We start from the raw sequence: 26,070 nt of genomic DNA on the forward strand, positions 1-26,070 counted from the left end.
TTTCGGTCTTCATAATTGGTAGATTAGAGAGAGAGTTTTCTAGGTAAATAGAAATTGTCTGTGAATAAGAACAGTATTGCATCTTCCTGTTCAGCTTTAGGTCTCCAATTCCCTGTAGCAGATTCCACTGATTGGAGCCTTTAGTACAGTGTTGAATTTTAGCAGTGCTAATGAGCAGCTTTGTATTATTACTGAATTTTGTGCAGCGCTTCTGATGTTTCACTGTCAAGAATAGAAATTGATATAGGCTTTTGGTAGATATTCTTTATCAATTGAGAATTTTCTTCCTATTTCTAGTTTACCAAGAGTTTCATTATGTACAGGTGTTAACATTTAGTGAAACATTTTCAGCATCAATTATTTTTTCTTTCTCTTTTGTAATTGCAGTAACAGATTTTCTAAGGTTATACCATTTTTAATTGTATTTAATTTTAATTTTGCTGTCAGTTGAGGCGCAAATGATATGAGAAAATAAAATTTTAAGATGCATTATTTTCTGTTACAGAAAGGTGTCTTCAAAGGAGATGGAGATGACACATTAGAAAATTCGGCAGCTGACCAAAGGTAAGGTTGTGTTACCAGAAAATATTTTCTTAATTATGTTTAATTATTGTTAAAATTTTTTTAGTATTAGAAATGTTTATTTTGTAGTCTGCTCTAATTAGGTTTAAATGACCTGTCTTTGAATTGACAAGGGAAGAAAAGCTGCTATCATCATCTCTAAGAGTAGCTTTCAACTGGGTGATTTTGCTTCCCTTCCCTCCCCAGATACTTGACAATGTCTGCTAAGTTTTGCTTGTCACTGTTGTGGAGGGCAAGGGCACTCATGGCATCTAATGGGCAGAGGCCAGTAATGCTGCTAAACTTCCTGCAGTGCATAAGTCAGCCCCTACAATAAAAAAGTTGTTCAGCTTGAAATATTAATTGAGCTAAGGCTGTGAGAATCTCTGGTTTAGGAAAAAGATAAAGTATTGATTGCTATGGAGAAAATTAATATAAAAGTTTTGATGGAGAAAATTAACATAAAAGGTTTGATGTTTATTTATTTCATGTTATATATTATAGTAGATTATTCAGAATATGCCTGTTTCTAACTTTGCATTTTTTTCTTAGCTTTTTAGTTCCTCTTATAACTGAGTATGATAAGCATTTGGAAGAACTAAATGGTCAGCTGAAATATTATCAGGTATGAAATCATAGGTGTTAACCCTTTGGTAATATTTTCCTTAAAAAAAGAAAAAGTAAATAGACATTGTTTCTTCACAAATCCTTTGATAAGGAAGAAAATATTTACCTATAATCAATTTACAGCATTGTGTTAGTTTCCAGTGTACAGCAAAGTGAGTCTGTTATCCACGTTTATGTGTTTGTGTATATATGTGTATTCTTTTTCAGATTATTTTCCATTATAAGTTAGTATAAGATACTGAGTCTAGTTCCCTGTTCTATACAGTAGGTCCTTGTTTGTTTTATATATAATAGTGTGTATCTATAAATACCTGTATCTGTAATCCCTGTATAGTGTGTTTCTATAAATCCCTAATTTATCCCTCTCCCTCTCCCTTTGGTAACCATAAGTTTGTTTTCTATGTCAGTGAGTCTGTTTCTGTTAATTTGTATCAATTTTTGATTCCACATATAAGTGATATTGTATGATATTTATCTTTCTCTGACTTACTTTACTTAGATGTTAATTTCTAAGACCATCCATGTTGCTGCAAATGCATTATTTCATTCTGTATGGCTTGAGTAATATTCCATTGTGTATGTGTATGTTTATACATATGTGTGTGTATGTGTTTATATATATCTCACATCTTTTTTATCTGTTCATGTGTTGATAGATACTTTGGTTGCTCCCAAGTCTTGGCTGTTGCAGATTGTGCTGCTACGAACACTGGGGTGCATATATCTTTTAGAATTAGTATTTTTTGGACTATGCCCAAGAATGGGATTGTTGGATCGCATGGTAATTCTGCCTTCCGTTTTTTAAGGAACCTCTAGACTGTTTTCTGCAGTGATTGTACCAATTTACACTCCCACTAACAGTGTAGGAAGGTTCTCTTTTCTCCACACCCTCTCCAGCATCTATTATTTGTAGACATTTTCATGATGACTGTTCTGAGTAGTCTGAGGTGATACTCATTGTGGTTTTGCATTTCTCCAGTAATTAGGTGATGTTGAGCGTCTTTTCATGTGCCTGTTGACCATCTGTATGTCTTCTTAGGAGAAATGTCTGTTTAGGTCTTCTGCCCATTTTTGATTGGGTTGTTTTTTGTTTTGTTTTTTTTTTGCTATAGAGCTGTTTTTAACTGACAGTAACAGAAAGCTCTCTTTTGTGCAGATGACATTTTACTTTTATTTTTAGGATCTCTCTCTTTCTCTCTTTAGTCGCTAAGTGGTGTCTGACTCTTGCGACCCCATGGACTGTAGCCTGTCAGGCTTCTCTGTACGTGGGATTCTCCAGGCAAGAATACTGGAGTGGATTGCCATTTCCTTCTCCAATTTTTAGGATAGTGAGCCTAAAGTTCCTGCTGAATTCACTCTCTCAAAATTACTATAACGACCTGTGGTTTGTTAGTTGTAAAATATCTAGTTTCTTGAAATTAAACTTAAAATTTTAATTTTTTCTATTATCAATCTGATTCATTTATCTCTTTAATCAGCTAGTTTACTAAGATATTTAACTTCATTTTTCCATTTGTCATTCGCCATCTAAAAGTGATTACTGGATTAATTTCAAAAAAGAGGTAGGTGTAGCAGAATGCCCGAGTGTCTGTGATAAAGAATAGTTGCTACTTTTAGGGAGCAAAAAGATGTTGACAACTACTTCTAACACTTGCTCACATCGATATTATTGATTAGCAATAGTTCTTATGGTTTATCTTATTGACCCAGTCAAAAAATAGTGTATCTCAAAAGCAGGAAAATTTTCATAATAATTCTCTATATGAAAGATTTTCTTCCAGAAAATGTAAATAATTGGTGAAATTTTGACGATAAGAAAGATATGGCTGAATTTTGTTTCCTTCCAACTCAAATATTTTGAAATATTTTACAGTAGAAAATCTTTAGTGTTACTGTAACAATTTACCCTGAATCCGTATTAATACATATATCCCACCTAATTATTTGAATGATATTTTTCAAGATACACTGACATTTTTGAAAATTTTAAAGATCAATCTAAAAAACAAAATACAAGGCAGGAATAATTGCTACAATAAAGTCCAAACCTCTTAGTTAGCATGACATTAAAGACCTGCCACCTGCCTTTCCAATTTTACCTCCCATTGCATCACTCCACGTATGGTCAGTTCTCAGTTATCTGGTAGTGAATTCATTCATTTTGATTTAATTGTGGTTCTGGCACAGCAGGGAGCTGGGAAAGGTTCGCCTTTCAAGCCAACTTTGTAGGTATAATTGGCTGTTACTGATTTCCTAGACCAAGCTGCCTTGAGCTTCTCTGGTTGACAGGAGGAGGGAAAGGCTTGGAGCTCTGCCTGTTCCACCCTTCCTTTGCCAGGGTCACTCCAGGCTTGGCACTTCTCCTTTAGCCTAGGGTACCCAATCAAGACTAATGGGCAGATCATGAGTTGACTGCAGTTTTATTTTAAGCATGGTTTTACATGGCCTTCTTCCTGATCTCCATTTGCTCATTTACTCTTATTGAGAACTGACAACTATGCCTGTGTTGTCTAATATTTTTTGCTTCTTTGCTTTTACTCATATTTCACCCTGCTCGAAATGTTCTTCGTTTTCTCTTGAAATGTTACAATCCCTTTAACCCCTCAGAAAAAAATTAAAAATACCTTCATTTCATTCCCTTTTCAATGTGTATTTTATTCTTACTGGTATTTTAGTTAGTGATTTTATTTTTATTTACTGTATTTCCTACTACTGTATGTGTTAGTAACCATATTGGTTTACGTAGCAGCCTCATATATGCAGAGAGATTAGACAACTAATAAAAGAGGTCAATCACAGATGGAATGAATTATTGCTAAAGAAGATCTTTATTTGCTTTTTTTCACCATTAACATTTTACTTTTCAAAATTTAAGCACACTTATATGGACTTCCACCTAAAGTAGGGTGAAACAAAACATATAGTCTAGGGATCATCTAGTATTTCTTAGTGACATATTGAGGAATATCTTTCATCTCTTTTACTATAAACATCTATAAATCATACAAATTATTTATAAATATTTCTTAATATAGTACATAGAAAGTTTTATTTATATTCTATTCAGAATGTTCTGTGTATCATTAAAATATCTAATATTTATTGTTAGAAGTGAAGGATAATTATTTCTTATCTATAGACTAGTGTCACAGATTGCATGCGTATGAATGAACTATTAATACTTAATATAGATCTAATTGTCTTGAAGATGTTTTCCTACAGCTATATGTTATTCTTTCAGAAACAGATGGGTGAGATGAAACTACAATTGGAAAATGTCATCAAGGAGAATGAAAGGTAGATCAATTAACTGTTATTTTTGTCTTGGGTAACTTTTATTGTTACTTGGTATTTTACTCATGTAGTATACTGGTTATGAATGTGGACTCTGGGGCCTGATGTCCTCTGACTCCTGGCTCCATTGCTTCCCAGGTATGTGACCTTGGACAGTTACTTAGCCTCTTTGTGCTTTAGTTTCCTCATCTATAAATGGGAGATAATAGCAGAACCTGTTTCATAGCGCTGACTATAAAGGACAAAGTAAATGCTTAAAATAGGGTATATAATACACACTTTATAAATGTTTAACAATCATCAGTAGTAGAATAGCATGTAATATATAATTACGTTAGGAAACATACCAATAAAAAGAAAGCCTGTCAGCCCAGTGTCCAGTTGAGAGCTAAAATGTTTTCAATACTGGTGCACCTGTCCATGTTTTCTTTCCCTACGTCATCCCTCTCTTTCCCTCTGCCAGCAGTTAATACTGTCTTGAAATTTTATCGTTCCCTTGCTTTTTAAATTTTTATAAATACATCTTTGCCTAATGATATACTATTTTTATGTTTTTTTTTAGGCTTCTGAGACGCACTTTTTTTTCACTCAGTATCATGCATAAATAGAAGAATTTCAAGGGATGAAATTGCTGGGTCATAGGCCATGTGGTATTCAATTCTACAATATATTGCCAGCTTAATTTCCAAAGTGGCTATACCAGTTTTCATCCCACAAGTGATATTTATGAGTTTTTATTGATCTGTATCTTTTATCAGCACTTGTCCTTACCAGGTTTCTTAATTTTTATTATTTTGACTCCTAAATAGCATTTCATTTTCTGAATACCAATATGTTCAACCATTTTTCATGTATGTACTTACCCATGTGATTTCTCATGAGATGCACATTCATTTCTTTTTCCCATTTTCTATTTGTTTATCTTTCCCGTAGTAAATTTATATAATCTGTCTTGTCAGTATTTGCCGGTGTGCCAATTAGTGTTAACCATAACCATGTAGGCATTTCAAACAAGTAGAGGTTTTGTCACTTTCAGTTAAAATGTAGGTAAGATCATTGGTTTTAGAGTCATACCATAGAGGCTGAGGTGCTGTGGTCAGGAATTTATGCTGCTGCAGCCCCCTCTACAGCATCGTTTTCATGAAGCTGAAAACTTGACACTGGAAGGTGGGGTATGGGTTGCTGATCTCAGGAACACTGAAGTCTGCCGGTTTCGCTTGCCATGTCATACCTATAGGAAAATATTCTCAGCTCACTTCCACCTTCCGTATCCCCCTCAAGTGCCTCTCACTGCTGAAGCTAATCCCATACAGCACACCAGCTGCAAGGAAATTTGGGACATCAGTTTTAGAATTTTAGTTACTGTAAAAGATGCTAGAATACGGAAAGGGATAAGAATGACTAGTGAGTGCCAGTGGCCCATTCGTTGTGTTAGACAATAGGTACATTTCAGATTCCTGTTCCCAGGTTGTGATGTTTGATCAACAGAATTTTTTTTGTTTTAATTTTGAGGTAGTTGAATATATCTGTCTTTTCTCTCATGGTTGTTGATCTTTGTGTCTCTAACAAATCCTTTCAGCCTGTTGTCATAAAAATCTTCTCTCACGTTTTCTTTTAAAAATGATCAGGGTTTTATTCTATTCCAAGTTTAATTTCGAAGGTTATGTAACTGGACTGACCACTTCCAATTTGCCTTGATTCATGGACCTAACATTCCAGGTTCCTATGCAATATTGCTCTTTACAGCACTGGACCTTGCTTCTATCACCAGTCATATCCACAACTGGGTATTGGTTTTGCTTTTGCTCCATCCCTTTATTCCTTCTAGAGTTACTTCTCCACTGATCTCCAGTAGCATACTGGGCACCTACCGACCTGGGGAATTCCTCATTCAGTATCCTATCATTTTGCCCTTTGATACTGTTCATGGGGATCTCAAGGCAAGCATACTCAAGTGGTTTGCCATTCCCTACTCCAGTGGACCACATTCAGCTGTGGTCCATGTGATCAGATCGACTAGTTTCCTGTGATTATGATTTCAGTGTGTCTGCCCTCTGGTGCCCCCTCGCAACACCTACCGTCTTATTTGGGTTTCTCTTACCTTGGGCATGGGACATCTCTTCACAGCTGCTCCAAGAAAGCGCAGCCGCTGCACCTTACCTTGGATGAGGGGTATCTCCTCAAGGCCGCCCCTCCTGACCTTGAATGTTGAGTAGCTCCTCTTGGCCCTCCTGCGCCTGCACAGCCACCGCCTATTGGATGTGGGGTAGCTCCTCTCGGCCGCCGGCCCTGGCCTCAGGCGTGGGGTAGCTCCTCTCGGCCGCGCTTCTTTGCCTGGTCGGTTGTGCCGGGGCCGGCGTCTCTCGCCTCTGCACCGCCGGGGCTGGCGAATTTAACTCAGATAACCATTATAGCTACTACTGTGGGCAGGAATCCCTTAGAAGAAATGGAGTAGCCATCATGGTCAACAAAAGAGTCCGAAATGCAGTACTTGGATGCAGTCTTAAAAACGACAGAATGATTTCTGTTCATTTCCAAGGCAAACCATTCAATATTACAGTAATCCAGGCCTATGCCTCAACCAGTAACGCTGAAGAAGCTGAAGTTGAACGGTTCTTTGAAGACCTACAAGACCTTTTAGAACTAACACCCAAAAAAGATGTCCTTTTCATTCTAGGGGACTGGAATGCAAAAGTAGGAAGTCAAGAAACACCTGGAGGATCAGGCAAATTTGGCCTTGGAGCACGGAATGAAGCAGGGCAAAGGCTAATAGAGTTTTGCCAAGAGAACGCACTGGTCATAGCAAACACCCTCTTCCAACAACACAAGAGAAGACTCTACACATGGACATCACCAGATGGTCAACACTGAAATCAGATTGATTATATTCTTTGCAGCCAAAGATGGAGAAGCTGTATACAGTTAGCAAAAACAAGACCAGGAGCTGACTGTGGCTCAGATCATGAACTCCTTATTGCCAAATTCAGATTTAAATTGAAGAAAGTAGGGAAAACCACTAGACCATTCAGATATGACCTAAATCAAATCCCTTATGATTCTACAGTGGAAGTGAGAAATAGATTTAAGGGACTAGATCTGATAGAGTGCCTGATGAACTCTGGATGGAGGTTTGTGACATTGTACAGGAGACAGGGACCAAGACCATCCCCATGGAAAAGAAATGCAAAAAAGCAAAATGGCTGTCTGAGGAGGCCTTACAAATAGCTGTGAAAAGAGAGAAGCGAAAAGCAAAGGAGAAAAGGACAGATATAAGCATCTGAATGCAGAGTTCCAAAGACTAGCAAGGAGAGATAAGAAAGCCTTCCTCAGTGATCAATGCAAAGAAATAGAGGAAAACAACAGAATAGGAAAAACAAGAGACCTCTTCAAGAAAATTAGAGATTCCAAGGGAACATTTCATGCAAAGATGGGCTCGATAAAGGACAGAAATGGGATGGACCTAACAGAAGCAGAAGACATTAAGAAGAGGTGGCAAGAATACACAGAAGAACTATACAAAAAAGATCTTCACGACCAAGATGGTCACGATAACGTGATCACTGACCTAGAGCCAGACATCTTGGAATGTGAAGTCAAGTGGGCATTAGAAAGCATCACTACGAACAAAACTAATGGAGGTGATGGAATTCCAGTTGAGCTATTTCAAATCTTGAAAGATGATGCTGTGAAAGTGCTACACTCAACATGCCAGCCAGCAAATTTGGAAAACTCAGCAGTGGCCACAGGACTGGAAAAGGTCAGTCTTCATTCCAATCGCAAAGAAAGGCAATGCCAAAGAATGCTCAAACTACCGCACAATTGCACTCATCTCACACACTAGTAAAGTCATCCTCAAAATTCTCCAAGCCAGGCTTCAGCAATATGTGAACCGTGAACTCCCAGATGTTCAAGCAGGTTTTAGAAAAGGTAGAGGCACCAGAGATCAAATTGCCAACATCCGCTGGATCATGGAGAAAGCAAGAAAGTTCTATTTCTGCTTCATTGACTATGCCAAAGCCTTTGACTGTGTGGATCACAATAAACTGTGGAACATTCCAAAAGAGATGGGAATCCCAGACCACCTGACCTGCCTCTTGAGAAACCTGTATGCAGGTCAGGAAGCAACAGTCAGAACTGTACATGGAACAACAGACTGGTTCCAAATAGGAAAAGGAGTACGTCAAGGCTGTATATTGTCACCCTGCTTATTTAACTTATATGCAGAGTCCATCATGAGGAACGCTGGGCTGGAAGAAGCACAAGCTGGAACCAAGATTGCTGGGAGAAATATCAATAACCTCAGATATGCAGATGGCACTACCCTTATGGCAGAAAGTGAAGAGGAACTCAAAAGCCTCTTGATGAAAGTGAAAGAGGAGAGTGAAAAGGTTGGCTTGAAGCTCAACATTCAGAAAACGAAGATCATGGCATCTGGTCCCATCACTTCATGGGAAATAGATGGAAAAACAGTGGAAACAGTGTCAGACTTTATTTTTTGGGGCTCCAAAATCACTGCAGATGCTGATTGCAGTCATGAAATTAAAAGACACTTACTTCTTGAAAGGAAAGTTATGACCAACCTTGATAGTATATTAAAAAGCAGAGACATTACTTTGCCAACCAAGGTCCGTCTAGTCAAGGCTATGGTTTTTCCCGTGGTCATGTATGGACGTGAGAGTTGGACTGTGAAGAAAGCTGATTGCTGAAGAATTGATGCTTTTGAACTGTGGTGTTGGAGAAGACTCTTGAGAGTCCCTTATACTGCAAGGAGATCCAACCGGTCCATTCTAAGGGAGATCAATCCTGCGTGTTCATTGGAAGGACTGATGCCATAGCTGAAACTGCAATACTTTGGCCACCTCATGCGACGAGTTGGCTCCCTGGAAAAGACTCTGATGCTGGGAAAGGTCGGGGGCGGGAGGAGAAGGGGATGACAGAGAATGAGATGGCTGGATGGCATCACCGACTCTGTGGACATGAGTTTGAGTGAACTCCGGGAGTTGGTGATGGACAGGGAGGCCTGGCGTGCTGTGATTCATGGGGTCACAGAGAGTCTGACACTACTGAGCGACTGAATTGAACTGAACTGAACTGAACTGGACTGAGATCTGATAGAACTTTTGTTGTTAACATGAAACTAAACCAAAAAAATTAAGAAATCTTTTTAAAGTTTGACATTCCTTTGTTTGCATTCTTCTATGTAAATCTCTTAACTAGATTTTCCATTTTTCTCACTTCTGTTTTTTCCCATGAAAAGTTTTCTAACTTTTTTATGATGCACTATACTTTTTCAAAATAATTATGAAGCAGGCTGTTTTCTTCCTAGTAAAGAGTATAACTTAGATTTTTGAATCACCAGTATATATAAGTGAAGTTTATATTTTAATGTTTTGGGGATAATATGGTGTTACATGAATGAGCCAATGATTTAGTCATTTCCTTTATTTGACCCTGTACTCTTATGTCCAAGTGTTTTGAAACCAGTCCTCTAAAAATCTGCCTTTACCTTTTTAATAATGTTGCGGTCATGGCTCATGAATGTATTTATTCTGAGTATAATAGGGAAATGAGAAAATATGGATCCTGAGCTTGTTAAAAGGCACTTTAAACAACTCGAAATGTTATTAGGTTTTAAAGTAAACTGTCTGTCTTTAGGGCAGTATCCTGCTTTTAAATAAGCATTACTGTTAAGGGCTGCAAAATCAGAAAGAGTTTATCATTTTTAAGGAAAATATTTTAGATATGATCAGGTCTGAATAATGGAAGCTAGCAGTGGCTTGGATTATGCAGTAGTATTCAGTTCCACATTTTTGGGTTAGGGAAACATTCTACTACATTGTATATAGCTGAATATTACCTAGGAATTGATTACAAATAGAAAATAATGAAGTCATTTTATGAGACTTAGAGGTGAAAAAAATATTCGTTATATCATCCTCATTTTTAGTCTATTCCTTGAAATGCAGTTCATGTTGAGAATATACTAGTTTTTATTTTGTTTTTGTCTTTTTTCTTTAATATCATATTTCCTTCTCATAACTTGCCAGAGGAAGGAAATTGGGTTATATAGTGAGTAAATATATGTACAGCACTGTCTGGCACTAAGTAAATACTAATTTTTATTGTTATTATTTTTATTTTATTATTGAGGGCTTGAAAGACAATCATTGCCTCTGTAAGAGCTATTTTCCCTTCTTTCATAGTTCATATAACCCTGATTTTATTCCAGTTTCATTGTGCTCAGAGGATATGAGCTTCTTCCACAATCTCAGGTGATAAATCTTTGGTTATAAACTAGTGCACATTTCTTTTTGTCAGGTATTGGTTTAAGTATAAACATGAGATTCACTTTTATCCAGTGAAGTAAGGGGCAGTCTGTAGTAGTGCCACTGGGGAGATTTTTCTCACCGCTAAGAAGAGAGACGCTAGTAAAGTCATGCTCAAAATTCTCCAAGCCAGGCTTCAGCAGTATGTAAACCGTGAACTCCCAGATGTTCAAGCAGGTTTTAGAAAAGGCAGAGGCACCAGAGATCAAATTGCCAACATCCACTGGATCATGGAGAAAGCAAGAAAGTTCCAGAAAAACATCTATTTCTGCTTCATTGACTATGCCAAAGCCTTTGACTGTGTCGATTACAATAAACTGTGGAACATTCTGAAAGAGATGGGAATCCCAGACCACCTGACCTGCCTTTTGAGAAACGTGTATGCAGGTCAGGAAGCAACAGTTAGAACTGGACATGGAACAACAGACTGGTTCCAAATAGGAAAAGGTATACGTCAAGGTTGTATATTGTCACCTTGCTTATTTAACTTTTATGCAGAGTACATCATGAGGAACGCTGGGCTGGAAGAAACACAAGCTGGAATCAAGATTGCTGGGAGAAATATCAATAACCTCAGATATGCAGATGACACTACCCTTATGGCAGAAAGTGAAGAGGAACTCAAAAGCCTCTTGATGAAAGTGAAAGAGGAGAGTGAAAAGGTTGGCTTGAAGCTCAACATTCAGAAAACAAAGATCATGGCATCTGGTCCCATCACTTCATGGGAAATAGATGGAAAAACAGTGGAAACAGTGTCAGACTTTATTTTTTTGGGCTCCAAAATCACTGCAGATACTGATTGCAGCCATGAAATTAAAAGACGCTTGCTCCTTGGAAGGAAAGTTATGACCAACCTTGATAGTATATTATCAAAGTAAGAGACATTACTTTGCCAACCAAAGTCCGTCTAGTCAAGGCAATGGTTTTTCCCGTGGTCATGTATGGATGTGAGAGTTGGACTGTAAAGAAAGCTGATCGCCAAAGAATCAATGCTTTTGAACTGTGGTGTTGGAGAAGACTCTTGAGAGTCCCTTATACTGCAAGGAGATCCAACCAGTCCATTCTAAAGGAGATCAATCCTGGATGTTCATTGGAAGGACTGATGCTAAAGCTGAAACTGCAATACTTTGGCCACCTCATGCGACGAGTTGACTCACTGGAAAAGACTCTGATGCTGGGAAAGGTTGGGGGCGGGAGGAGAAGGGGACGACGGAGAATGAGATGGCTGGATGGTATCACCGACTCTGTGGACATGAGTTTGAGTGAACTCCGGGAGTTGGTGATGGACAGGGAGGCCTGGCGTGCTGTGATTCATGGGGTCGCGGAGAGTCGGACACGACTGAGCGACTGAACTGAACTGAAGAAGAGAGACTGCCAAGAAGAAAACTTACCTCTTTTCGGTTCCTTGTCATTTTCAGTTCAGTTCAGTCACTCAGTCGTGTCCGACTCTTTTCGACCCCATGAACCACAGCATTTTAGAAAGTGTTATGTTGAAACTACTGTAGCTGTTTTGTAACCATGATAGTAGATATCAGAAACGCAATGAGATGGGAAGAAGGGAAAGATGGGGAAACCTTTCGTCCTTAAATTACATTACTGAACTGCTGAAACAAATCTGGAGTCACTTACCTTCAGATTTAATATTTGGTGAAGTAATAAAACATGCATCCAATAATTCATAAATATTTATTGAGTACTTACTAAATTGTTGTTCAGTTGATAAATCATGTCCTTCTCTTTGCAAGCCCATGGGCTGTAGCACGTCAGACTTCCCTGTCCTTCACCATCTCCCAGAGTTTGTTCAGACTCATGTCCATCAAGTCAAGTGATGCTGTCGAGCCATCTCATTCTCTGTCGCCAGCTTCTCCTGCCCTCAATCTTTTCCAGCATCAGGGTCTTTTCCAGTGAACGGGATCTTCGCATCAAGTATCCAGAGTATTGGAACTTCACCTTCAGCATCAGTCCTTCCATTGAATATTCAGGGTTGATTTTCTTTAGGATGGACTAGTTTGATCTCCTTGCTGTCCAAGGGATTCTCAAGAGTCTTCTCTAGCACCATAACTCGATAACATCAGTTCTTCGGTGCTAAACCTTCTTTATGGTCCAGCTGTCACATCCATACATGACTAGTAAAGAAACTGTAGCTTTGACTGTACAGACCTGTGTCGTCAAAGTGCTATCTCTGCTTTTTAATACACTGTCTAGGTTTGTCATAGCTTTCCTTCCAAGGAGCAGGCGTCTTTTAATTTCATGGTTGCAGTCATTGTCTGCAGTGATTTTGGAGCCCAAGAAAATAAAATCAGTCACTGCTTCCAATTTTTCCCCATCTATTTGCCATGAAGTGATGGGACTGAATGCCATGATCATAGTTTTTTGAATGTTGAGTTTTAAGCCAGCTTTTTCATTCTTCTCTTTCACCCCCATCAGCAGTAGGCTCTTTAGTTCCTCTTCACTTTCTGCAATTAGAGTGACATATCTGAGGTTGTTGCTATTTCTCCCAGCAGTCTTGATTCCAACTTCTGAGTCATCCAGCCCAGCATTTCACATGATGTACTCTGCATATAAGTTAAATAAGCTGGGTGACAGTATACAGTCTTGATGTACTCCTCTCCCAATTTGGAACCAATCCATTGTTCCATGTCCGGTTTTAACTGTTGCTTCTTGTTCTGCATACAGTCTTCCCAGGAGACAGGTAAGGAGGTCTGGTATCCCCATCTCTAAGAATTGGTTGTAATCCACACAGTCAGAGGCTTTAGTGTAGTCAGTGAAGCAGAAGTAGATGTTTTTTGGAATTGCCTTGATTTTTCTGTGATCCAGTGGATGCTGACAATTTGATTTCTTGTTCCTCTGCCTTTTCTAAATCCAGCTTGTACATCTGGAAGGTTTCAGTTCACGTAATACTGAAGCCTAGCTTGAAGTATTATGAGCATAATCTTGCTAGCATGTGAAATGAGTGCAGTTCTATGGTAGTTTGAACATTCTTTGGCATTGCCTTTCTTTGGGATTGAAATGAAAGCTCACCTCTTCCAGTACTGTGGCCACTGATGAGTTTTCCAAATTTGCTGACTTAATGGGTGCACCACTTTAACAGCATCATCTTTTAGGATTTTAAATCGCTCAGCTGGCATTCTGTCACCTCTACTAGGTTTGTTTGTAGTAATACTTCCTAAGGCCCACTTGGCATCACACTCCCAAGATGTCTGGCTCTAAGTGAGTGAGCACACGATTCCAGTTATCTGGGTCATTAAGACCTTTTTTCTTTTTTTTTAATAGTTTTTCTGTATATTTGCGCCGCCTCTTCTTAATCTCCTTTGTTCACTGTTTCTGTCCTTTGTTGTGCCCATCTTTGCATGAAATGTTCCCTTGGTATCTGATTTTCTTGAAGTGATCTGTAGTCTTTGCCATACTATTGTTTTCCTCTTATTTCTTTGCACTGTTCACTTAAGAAGGCTTTTCTGTCTCTCTTTGCTATTCTCTGAAACTCGGCATTGAGCTTGGTATCTTTTTCCCTTTCCCCTTTGCCTTTCCCTTCTTTTCTAATCTCAGCTGTTTGTAAGGCCTCTTCAGACAGCTACTTTGCCTTCTTGCATTTCTTTTTATGGGGGGATGGTTTTGGTCACCACCTCCTGTACAGTGTTATGAACCTCCATCCATAGTTCTTCAGGCACTCTGTCTACCAGATCTAATCCCTTGAATCTATTTGTCACCTCCACTGTAGAAACATAAGGAATTTGATTTAGGACATACCTGAATGACCTAGTCATCCCCCCTGGCCCAGTCCATTCTAAGGGAGATCAGTCCTGGGTGTTCATTGGAAGGACTGATGCTGAAGCTAAACTGCAATACTTTGGCTACCTCATGCGACGAGTTGACTCACTGGAAAAGACTCTGATGCTGGGAGGGATTGGGGGCAGGAGGAGAAGGGGACGACAGAGAATGAGATGGCTGGATGGCATCACCGACTCTGTGGACATGAGTTTGAGTGAACTCCGGGAGTTGGTGATGGACAGGGAGGCCTGGCATGCTGTGATTCATGGGGTCGCGGAGAGTCGGACACGACTGAGTGACTGAACTGAACTGAACTGAATGACCTAGTGGTTTTCCCTACTCTCTTCAATTTAAGCCTGAATTTTGCAATAAGAAGCTCGTGGTCTGAGCCACAGTCAGCTCCCAGAAGTGTTTGCTGACTGTATAGGGCTTGTCCATCTTCAACGACAAAGAATATATCAGTCTGATTTCTGTATTAACCATCTGGTGATGTCCATGTGTAGAGTCGTCTCTTGTGTTGTTGGAAGAGGGTAGTTGCTATGATGAGTGCATTCTCTTGGCAAAACTCTGTTAGTCTTTGCCCTGTTTCATTTTGTATTCCAAGGCCAAACTTGCCTGTTACTCCAGCTATCTCTTGACTTACTACTTTTGCTTTACCATCCCCTCTGATGAAAAGGACTTCTTTTTTTGGGGGGGTGTTAATTCTGGAAGGTATTATAGGTCTTCATAGAACTTTTCGACTTCAGCTTCTTCAGCATTCATGATTGGGGCTTAAACTTGGATTACTGAGATGTTGAATGGAAATGATCCAAGATCATTCTGTCATTTCTGAGACTGCACCCAGGTACTGCATTTCAGACTCTTTTGTTGACTCTGAGGGCTACTCCATTTGTTCTAAGGCATTCTTACCCACAGTGGTAGTTATAACGTAATTATATGGTCATCTGAATTAAATTTACACATTCCCATTTTAGTTCACTGATTGCTAAAATGTTGATGTTCACTCTTGCCATCTCCTGTTTGACCACTTCCAATTTACCTTGATTCATGGACCTCACATTCCAGGTTCCTATGTGGTATTGTTCTTTACAGCTTTGGACTTTACTTGCACCACCAGACGCATCCACAGCTGAGCAACATTTCCACTTAGGTCAGCCTCTTCATTCTTTCTGGAACTGTTTCTCTGCTCTTCCCCAGTAGCCTTTGGACACCTACCGACCTTGGGGGTTCATCTTCTAGTGTCACATCTTTTTGCCTTTTGATTGTGTTCATCGAGTTCTCAAGGCAAGAATACTGAAGTGGTTTGCCATTCCCGCCTCCAGTGGGCCACATTTTGTCAGAACTCTCCACCATGACCCGTCCATCTTCAGTAGCCCTGCAAGATGTGACTCATAGCTTGCCTGAGTGACAAAGCTGAGACCCATATGATCATTTTGGTTAGCTTTCTGTGATTGTGATTTTCATTCTCTTGGCTGTGGGATTATAAATCTTGCTTCTTGATGGGAGGGACTGGCTGTGGGGAAAACTTGGTCTTGCTCTGGTGGGCAGAGCCATGCTCAGTAAATCTTTAATCCAATTGTCTGTTGATGCGTGGGCTGTGCTTCCTCCCTGTTAGTTGTTTGGCCTGAGGTGACTCGGTAGCTCTTAGATAAGGCTACTATTGTGAAAGTGAAAGTCGCTCAGTCGTGTCTGACTCTTTGCGACCCCATGGGCTATACAATCCATGGAATTCTCCAGGCCAGAATACTGGAGTGGGTAGCCTTTCTGTTCTCCCTAACTCAGGGATCGAACCCAAGTCTGCCGCATTGCAGATGGATTCTTTACCAGCTGAGCCACAAGGGAAGCCCAGTAAGGCTACTGGCAGCCTCCAGAAGAATTTATACCAACATGCACCTTTGAGAACTGCTGCTGCTACTGCCCCTATCACCACAGCAAGCCACTGCAGACCCACACCTCTCCAGGAGACCCTCAAACACTCACAGGCAAGTCCTACTCAGTCTCTTGTGGGATCGCTGCTCCTTTCCCCTGGGTCCTGGTATGCACAAGATTTTGTTTGTGCCTTCCAAGAGTTTCTGTTTCCCTCAGTCCTGTGGAAGTTCTGTTATCAGATCCCACTGTCTTTCCAATTAGATTCTCTGGGCATTCCCAGTCTCTTTGCCAGATCCCCAGGTTGAGACGTATATCATTTGTGTGTGTTGATAATAGCCTATGAACACAAAGTACTAGATGTTATATATTTGAAATTTGGGAGGAAAGAGTTCTTGTATATATTTATAAAAAAACAAAAAATGAAGCCACTATTTTTCAGTACTTGTCCAAAAATGTTATTCTGTACTCAGAAACTTTATTTATCTAATAGAAAATGAATACATTTGCTCTGTTTTCCAATGAAAGAAAAGATATCTCTGGAATTACATGGTAAACACTGCTCTTCTGGTGTTAATTTATGTCCATGTACTGTGAGGAAAGCCATCCTCTTTACTTAAAATTTAATGTTTTTCTTTCTAATAATCTCAGAGGTATACCTCTCATATAAACTTAGAGGTATCCTAATTTCTGTATAGGTCTCTGTTTATAAGTCTGTGTTTGTATATTTATGTATATATATGTCTCTTAACTACACCCCCCATAATTACTAGCCTCCAGTCACACTGGTCATCTTACTGGCTTCCTTAAAACTGGCAGATGAATGTGAAAGTCACTCAGTCGTGTCTGACTCTTTGTGACCCCGTGGACTATACAGCCCATGGAATTCTCCAGGCCAGAATACTGGAGTGGGTATCCTTTCCCTTCTCCAGGGGATTTTACCAACCCAGGGATAAAACCCAGGTCTACTGCATTGCAGGCGGAATCTTTACCAGCTGAGCCACAAGGGAAGCCCAAGAATACTGGAGTGGGTAGCCTATCCCTTCTCCAGCAGATCTTTCCGACCCAGGAATTGAAACAGGGTCTCCTGCACTATTGCAGGCGGATTCTTTACCAACTGAGCTATCAGGGCAGCCTAAAACTGGCAAACCAGTTTCTACTAGAAGCCCTTTTGCCTATCAGTATTTCTTCTACCTGGAATGTTCTTCTCCAGACCTACACAGGACTGTCTCCTCTTCGATCAGGAAAGCATTCCTTGACCACATTATCCAGCAGTACTCTCTCCTCCCAACTTTCATTTTTCTACTACCCAATTTTATTTGTGATACCTATTACTACCTGAAATTATTTATTTGCCTGTCATTTTTCTACTAAAATGTATCCTTCATGAGCAGCGGCCTTTGTCTATTCTGTTTACCACAGTATACCAAACATTGAAAGTGCTTGATATGTATTAAATGTTCAAATAATATTTTGGGGTAGATGATTGCAAATATTAGGATCATAAGATGGTATATTTTTGGCTCTTTTTGCTTCAAGAAACAGAAACAGGTCATTCTAAGTAAGTGAGAATGCATGATAAGGAGGAGCATGGAATACAACTAGAATTAGGAAACGTTAGGGCCATCTCTGAGGATATGCTGCTTTTATCAGCTGTCTTATACAGACTACATGGTCCCTCTCAGTAGTGGCACCTCTCTCCTGTAGCTGCTGCTCCTACTCTTTTAACCAAAATGCTGACTCTCTGTTCTTTAGTCAAATCCTGAAGGTACCCATTCTTGGTACTTTGGTTGGCTTAAATCATGGTCAATACTTCTATTTGTCAGAGCACTTGATGTCAGTCAGTTTATGATAAGGCTACCCTTGAGAAATATGCAAAACTTCAGTCTAATTATAAACTTCTCTATGTAAAGAATACCCTATGCTATTCCCCAAAGCGTGGGCAATTGTCAAGGATTACTTAAGTCTGGGCACAGCAGACAATGTAACTATAACACATCCAGTTATAATTGTTGATGACATCACTCTGGTTGGAGAAAGCTTAAGTGAGAGGATGAAATTTGAGCAGATCCTCTAAGAATGAGCAGGAGTTCATCAAATGAAAATCTGTGTGTTTAAGTACAGATCATTTACAGTGGCCATATCCCAGCATATTTATATAGGGAATTATGCACAAGACTGGAAGAGTGGACAGAGACCAGGGTATAAAACCTTGCATGCTCATTTCAGTTCAGTTCAGTCACTCAGTCATGTCCGACTCTTTGCGACCCCAGGGACTGTGACGCACCAGGCCTCTCTGTCCATCACAAATTCATGGAGCCTGCTCAAACTCATGTCCATCAAGTCGATGATGCCATCCAACCATCTCATCTTCTGTTGTCCCCTTCTCTCCCTGCCTTCAATCTTTCTCAGCATCAGAGTCTTTTCAGATGAATCAGCTCTTCACATCAGGTGGCCAAAGTATTGGAGTCTCAGCTTCAGGATCAGTCCTTGCAATGAATATTCAGGACTGATTTCCTTTAGGATGGACTGGTTGGCTCTCCTTGCAGTCCAAGGGACTCTCAAGAGTCTTCTCCAACACCACAGTTCAAAATCCTCAATTCTTCAGCGCTCAGCTTTCTTTATAGTCCAACTCTCACATCCAAACATGACTACTGGAAAAACCATAGCTTTGACTACAGAGACCGTTGTTGGCAAAGTAATGTCTCTGCTTTTTAATATATTGTCTAGATTTGTCGTAACTTTTCTTCCAAGGACCAAGTGTCTTTTAATTTCATGGCTGCAGTCACCATTTCCAGTGATTTTGGAGCAAAATAAAGAAAGTCTCTTCACTGTTTCCACTGCTTCCCCATCTATTTGCCATGAAGTGATGGGACCGGATGCCATGATCTTAGTTTTCTGAATGTTGAGTTTTAAGCCAACCTTTAAACTCTCCTCTTTCATGTTCATCAAGAGGCTCTTTAGTTCTTCTTTGCTTTCTGCCATAAGGGTGGTGTCATCTGCATATCTGAGGTTATTGATATTTCTCCCAGCAATCTTGATTCCAGCTTGTGCTTCAGGCAGGCCGGCATTTTGCATGATGTACCCTGCAAATAAGTTAAATAAGCAGGGTGACAATATACAACCTTGAGGTACTCCTTTCCCAGTTTGGGAACCAGTTTGTTGTTCAATGCCTGGTAGTAACTGTTGCTTCTTGACCTGCATACCAATTTCTCGGGAGGCAGGTCACGTGGTCATGTATTCCCATCTCTTTTAGAATTTTCTACGGTTTATTGTGATCCACACAGTCAAAGGCTTTGGCATAGTCAATAAAGCAGAAGTAGATTTTTTTTTCTGGAACTCTCTCGCTGTTTTGATGATCTATCAGGTCTTGGCAATTTGATCTCTGGTTCCTTTGCTTTTTCTAAATCCAGCTTGAACATCTGGAAGTTCACAGTTCAGGTACTGTTGAAGCCTGGCTTGGAGAATTTTGTGTATTACTTTGCTAGCTTGTGAGATGAGTGCAATTGTGCAGTAGTCTGAACATTCTTTGGCATTGCCTTTCTGTGGGATTGGAATGAAAACTGACCTTTTCCAGTCCTGTGGCCACTGCTGAGTATATGCTCAGTCAAGGAATTTAAACTTGTCCTACAGGTGGTGTAGGAAGCTCTTCAGGGATTTTAAACAGAGGAGAGTGCACTGTTGAAGGATTGTACTCAGTGGCACTTCAGAATTTGAAAATTCCAATTTTTTTCTGAAAAGAATATATATGAGTCACTGTAGAAGCAGAAGGGAAGCAACAGTTGTAGTTATCAGGCTCCTCTGTATTAACCCCCAAAGGAAACACTGCAGCATGGTGGCGATAGTACCTTCACCCAGGAAGCTTGGACTTCAGGATGAATAAAGTCTATAAGGTGAGGGGAGGCATGTAGAGGGGTTGTACAAGGCAGTTGTCTAGAATGTTTTGTGTTTGTATTTGTCTTACTCTCTCTTCTCTCTTATAGAGTTCTAAAATTCACTAACACTATTCCCTATTCCCTCCCCTATTTTAAGATCTACAAAATTGAGATGTAGCTGTAGGGAATGGCATGTCAGATTAATAAGCGGCAATTTTTATTTTTAATACTGTGTAAAAGAAATGGTGCATCTTACTATCAATGACAAATTCAGTTCAAAAACAAACTGTTAGAATTGTTTGATTCATCTTTGTCAAAGATTTAGAAAGTTGTCTTGCCTATTAATAATTGGTTAAAATTTCAGAACTGCAGTTTCTGACCAGGTAATTTTCCTAGTATTAGTACTTTAATCTGTCTGGAGCTCAGTTTCTTTTTTTTTTATTTTTTATTTTTATTTAATAAATGGTACAAAGCACAATGCCAAAAACATTAACAGTTAAAATTTCACCAAATGAAAAGATACTATAGAATACACAGTTGTAAAAAGCTACATTAAGTTATTTTACAACTGCCTCAGGCTGCAAAAAGAAAAAAAAACCCAATGCCATACCTAAGTTATCCCTCTCTCAAAATAATGCCATTTATGTTATAAACCATGAGCACCCCATCAAAAGACGGGAACTGCTTTTGTTAATTTATATATATATATATGGCAGATATAGTAGATTGGCTTAACATCTGTTCCACCCTTTATTGTAGTATACCTTCTTATACTGCAGAGTCTGGAAAACCAAAATCTAGTTCAGAATGTGGATTGGGTTCTGCTAATGATAAGCACATGTTCAGTTCAGTTCAGTTCAGTTCAGTCGCTCAGTCGTGTCCGACTCTCTGCGACCCCATGAATCACAGCACGCCAGGCCTCCCTGTCCATCACCAACTCCCGGAGTTCACTCAAACTCATGTCCATCGAGTCATGTAAATGACCTAAATCAGGAGATAAGTAGGAGGAAAAGCAGTATCTGGGAATCTGTTTTTGTGGATCAGAATCTTAACAAGTGTAGTGTGGCCCTAGCGCCAATAATTCTTGCAACTGCTTCTGTCAAAGCTAAGTCAGGCAGTACTTCCTGATCCCAGGATCTCAGCTAAAGAGGTGTGATCCTAGAATCAGCAATTGGCATAGCTGCTTCCTGATTGTCCAGCTTCCTAATCATGATCTGTGTGGTCTCAGCAAAACAGTTCTGCAATATAAACCAATAAGATTGACTTTTTTTAAAAACATTTGCACGAGAAAATAGAGATCAGCTCGTTGATGGTGACTGCAGATAAAGCAACTATGCAGAGAAATGTGGTTCTACTGTTATTAGTAAGAATAACACTATTTATTTTCACAAACTTTTATGTGATTTCATTTCTCCTCTTAGTGTGAAACCAAATGCAAGGAAATCCAAATACAAGGAAACTTACTCCTTTTTCTTTTTTCTACTATTCTTACATTTTGACTTGGTTGTATATTTGAATAAATGCATCTAGGACCAGAACTCTCTTACTATCTTGTATAAAATATCTCTTCAAATGTTTTGTGTGTGTGTGCTCAGTTGTGTCAGACTCTTTGCAACCCCGTGGGCTGTAGTAGCCCTCCAGGCTCTGTCCATGGACTTTTTCAGCAAGAAAACTGGAGTGGGTTGACACTTCCTCCTCTAGGGATCTTCCCAACCCAGAGATTGAACCGCATCTCCTCATCTCCTGCATTGGCATGTGGGTTCTTTGCCACTGATCCACTTGGAAGCCCCCAAATGTTTGTTAAACTTACTTAAATTGTTGTTGTTGTTTAGCTGCTAAGTCATGTCTGATTCTTTAGCGACGCCATGGACTGTACCCTGCCAAGCAACTCTTTCATAGTATTTCCCAGGCAAGAGTACTTGGAGTGGGTTGCCATTTCCTTCTCCAGGGAATCTTCCTGACCCAAGGATTGAACCCACTTCTCCTACAAGGCAGGCGGATTCTTTACCACTGAGCCAGCAGGGAAACCCTTACTTAAATTATTAATATCTAATTTTCAAGATTCATTAACCATACATAAAAAGTAATGCTTTGAAAAAGATTCCTTAAAATCTTTGCACTACTTAAATGGCTTTATTTTTTCAATTATACTGCTAAGATCTTTGGAGAATTAGATAACATATATTTACCTAGTATTTATAAATATATTATTATATTACATTATATATTATTTCAAAGAAAACAAGGACAAAAATAAGAGAGATATAAACGATACAAAGAGCAAAGAACAAGTTTGAGTTTGTATATATATATATATGTATTTTATTTTTCTGCTTCTATTACTCATATATGAACCAGCAGGAATATACTATGTTTTCAAGACCCATAAAACATTTTCATAAACATGGGCTGCAAACCCTGCCCATCATATAAATGCATACAGACAAATTAAGCATAAATCACGTCATAAATTAGAAATAACAATATGTGGGTGTAAAGAATTCCTTTTAACTACATTTTCAACTAACTCCTGATATAAATAGGGATTGAAAATTAAAATTAAAAACTGCATAAAATCAACAGCATATCAGACTAGTGAGATGCACCCAAACTAGTGCTCAGAACATTTTTAATTAATTGAAAACAAGTTATTTAGAGAGTTTTGTTTGCAGTAGTGGCATCAAACTCCTGAGAAAAACTAGAGAATCTGGACAAATACTAGACGATCTTGACAAACATTTGACACAAATAAAATCTGTTAAATGAATTGGAGTCACTGTAGAATTGTAGAGCAAAGACCTGGAAAAGAAAGAAGGCAGGGATATGAATCTGTTTTGGAGTTACTTTTCACTGGATGTATCTCCCTATGTCATAAGAAGTGAGGAAAGGTTGAAAACTGAGCAGAGCTTGAAGCAAATTCATGGAGCAAGAGAAATTAAAAGTGAAATTCAGGGCCCATCAGACTTGAGGGTGGGTGCTCAGGAACATGCAGGCTTTGAAGTTAAGAGTGATTCCCTCAAAATAAACTACTTCCCAAAAGAACTGAAACGTGACTCTGAATTATCTGACTCTGTGATGTTGGTACAGCATAATCAGGGATTGATAATATCCCTCTCCACCTGAAAAAAAAAAAGAAATGTCTTTTGGAGAAAGATAACATCATTGCTAGGCCTCAAAGTATCTCTGTAATTTTTGGTGATATCTGGCTCATATCTGGTGTAAAAAGAGCTAGTAGCAGTAAGATTGAAGACAACATGGTTGAAAAAAATCATAAAAAACAGTATGCAATAGAAACAGACTCACAGGTTTGGTCTTTAACTATGAAATACGTTAAGTGAGATGAGACACAGTTTTGAGAATTTCTGTAAAAGAACTAAAAACTCTTAAAGGACCAAATGGAGATTGTAGAACTGGAAAAAATGCAGTTAATGAAAATGAGACATTACTGAAGAGTTAATGGAATGCAGCCCAAGCCAGAAGAAAATATTCAGAAGAGAGAGAAGGGGATAGAAAATGCAAAACAAAAACTAAGAGACATATGGATATAGTGAAAATAGCTAAAATTCATATAGCTTGAGTTACAGAGAAGATAGACATCAGTCCACAGATTAAAGACAGACCATGCGTTATGAGCAGGATAATACAAATTATACAAAAGTACTATACCTAGGTAAATTATTATGAAGTAATAGAAAACCAAAGGTTAAAAAAAAAAATCAAGCAGGTAGAGATTATCTTCATAGTAGCAGCAATACCATATTAACTGACTTCTCAACAAAAATACTAGAAAACAGAAGACAGTGGAATATTTCTTTTAATTAATGTATTTATTTTAATTGCAGGCTAACTACCTTACAGTATTGTGGTGATTTCTGCCATACATCGACAGGAAGCAGCCATGAGTGCAAATGTGGCCCACAGTCCCGAACCCCTCCTCCCACCTCCTTCCCCACTCCATCCCTGTGGGTTGTCCCAGAGCACCAGCTTTGGGTGCCCTGCTTCATGCATCAGATGTCACTAGTCATCTATTTTACATATGGTAGTATACATGTTTTGATACTATTCACTCACACTGTCCCACCCTCAGCTTCTCCCACAGAGTTCAAAAGTCTGTTCCTTACATCTGTCTCTTTTGCTATCTTGCATGTAGGGTTGTTGTTACCATCTTTCTAAATTCCATATGTATGCATTAATATACTGTATTGGTGTTTCTCTTTCTGACTTACTTTACTCTGTGTAATAGGCTCCAGTTTCATCCACCTCATTAGAACTGACTCAAATACATTTTTTTTTTTATAGCTAAGTAACATGCCATTGTGTATATGTACTACAGCTTCCTTATCCTTTTGTCTGCTGATGGACATCTAGCTTCCCTCCATGTCCTAGCTAATAAACAGTGCTGCAGTGAACATTGGGGTACATCTGTCTCTTTCAATTCTGGTTTCCTCGGTGTGTATGCCCAGCAGTGGGATTGCTGGGTCATATGGCAGTTCTATTTCCAGTTTTTTGAAGAATTTCCACACTGTTCTCCATAGTGGCTGTACTAGTTTGCATTCCCACCAACAGTATAAGAGGATTCCCTTTTTTCCACACCCTCTCCAGCATTTATTGTTTGTAGACTTTTTGATGGCAGCCAATCTGACTGGTGAGATGGTACCTCATTGTGGTTTTGATTTGCATTTCTCTGATAATGAGTGATGTTGAGTGTCTTTTCATGTGTTTGTTAGCCATCTGTATGTCATCTTTGGAGAAATGTCTGTTTAGTTCTTTGGCCCATTTTTTGATTGGGTCATTTACTTTTCTGGTATTGAGCTGAATGAGCTGCTTGTCTATTTTGGAGATTAATCCTTTGTCAGTTGCTTCATTTGCTATTATTTTCTCCTATTCTGAAGGCTGTCTTTTCACCTTGCTTATAGTTTCCTTTGTTGTGCAAAAGCTTTTAAGTTTAATTAGATCTTAGATCCCATTTGTTTATTTTTGTTTTTATTTCCATTACTCTGGAAGATGGCTTATAGATGATCTTGCTGTGATTTATGTCAGAGAATGTCCTGCCTATGTTTTCCTCTAAAAGTTTTATAGTATCTGGTCTTATATTTAGATCTTTAATCCACTTTGAGTTTATCTTTGTGTATGGTGTTAGAAAGTGTTCTAGTTTCATTCTTTTACAGGTGGTTGACCAGTTTTCCCAGCACCACTTGTTAAAGAGATTGACAGTGGAATATTTTTAAAGTGCTGAAAGAAAAACTGTTAATATACAGTTTTTTTTTTCCCAGTGAAATATCCTTCAGAAGAAAGGTCAGATGAAAAGAAATTGAGAACACTGTCTTTAGAAAAATTGAAGAAAATCTTAAACAGATAATCTACCTAAAGAAAATATTAGTAATCCCAGATGAAAGGTTAGAATTAAAGGAAAGGGTAACTGTACAAGGAAATCCAACCAGTCCATCCTAAAGGAGACCAGTTCTGGGTGTTCATTGGAAGGACTGCTGCTGAGGCTGAAACTCCAATACTTTGGCCACCTCATGCAAAGAACTGACTCATTGGAAAAGACCCTGATGCTGGGAGGGATTGGGGCTAGAAGGAGAAGGGGACAACAGAGGATGAGATGGCTGGATGACATCACCAACTCGATGCACATGAGTTTGGGTGAACTCCGCGAGTTGGTGATGGACAGGGAGGCCTGGCATGATGCGATTCATGGGGTCGCAAAGAGATACGATTGAGCAACTGAACTGTGCAAAAAGCCTAATGAA

General features: G+C 39.1%; 1 protein-coding gene across 1 annotated transcript in view; it reads left to right on the plus strand.

Annotated features, from left to right (window-relative positions):
* Positions 1-26,070, plus strand: part of SCLT1 (sodium channel and clathrin linker 1) — a 240,923-nt gene that overhangs the window by 41,566 nt on the left and 173,287 nt on the right. The window contains exons 3-5 of the mRNA XM_055405199.2: positions 506-564; positions 1,114-1,186; positions 4,430-4,485. Of these exons, the coding sequence (XP_055261174.2) occupies positions 506-564; positions 1,114-1,186; positions 4,430-4,485 (188 nt within the window). The remainder of the gene's footprint in view (positions 1-505; positions 565-1,113; positions 1,187-4,429; positions 4,486-26,070) is intronic.

This window comes from Moschus berezovskii, chromosome 19 (genome assembly GCF_049115385.1).
Source record: "Moschus berezovskii isolate FMDL1 chromosome 19, NW_MosBer_1.0, whole genome shotgun sequence".
Lineage (NCBI taxonomy): Eukaryota > Metazoa > Chordata > Mammalia > Artiodactyla > Moschidae > Moschus > Moschus berezovskii.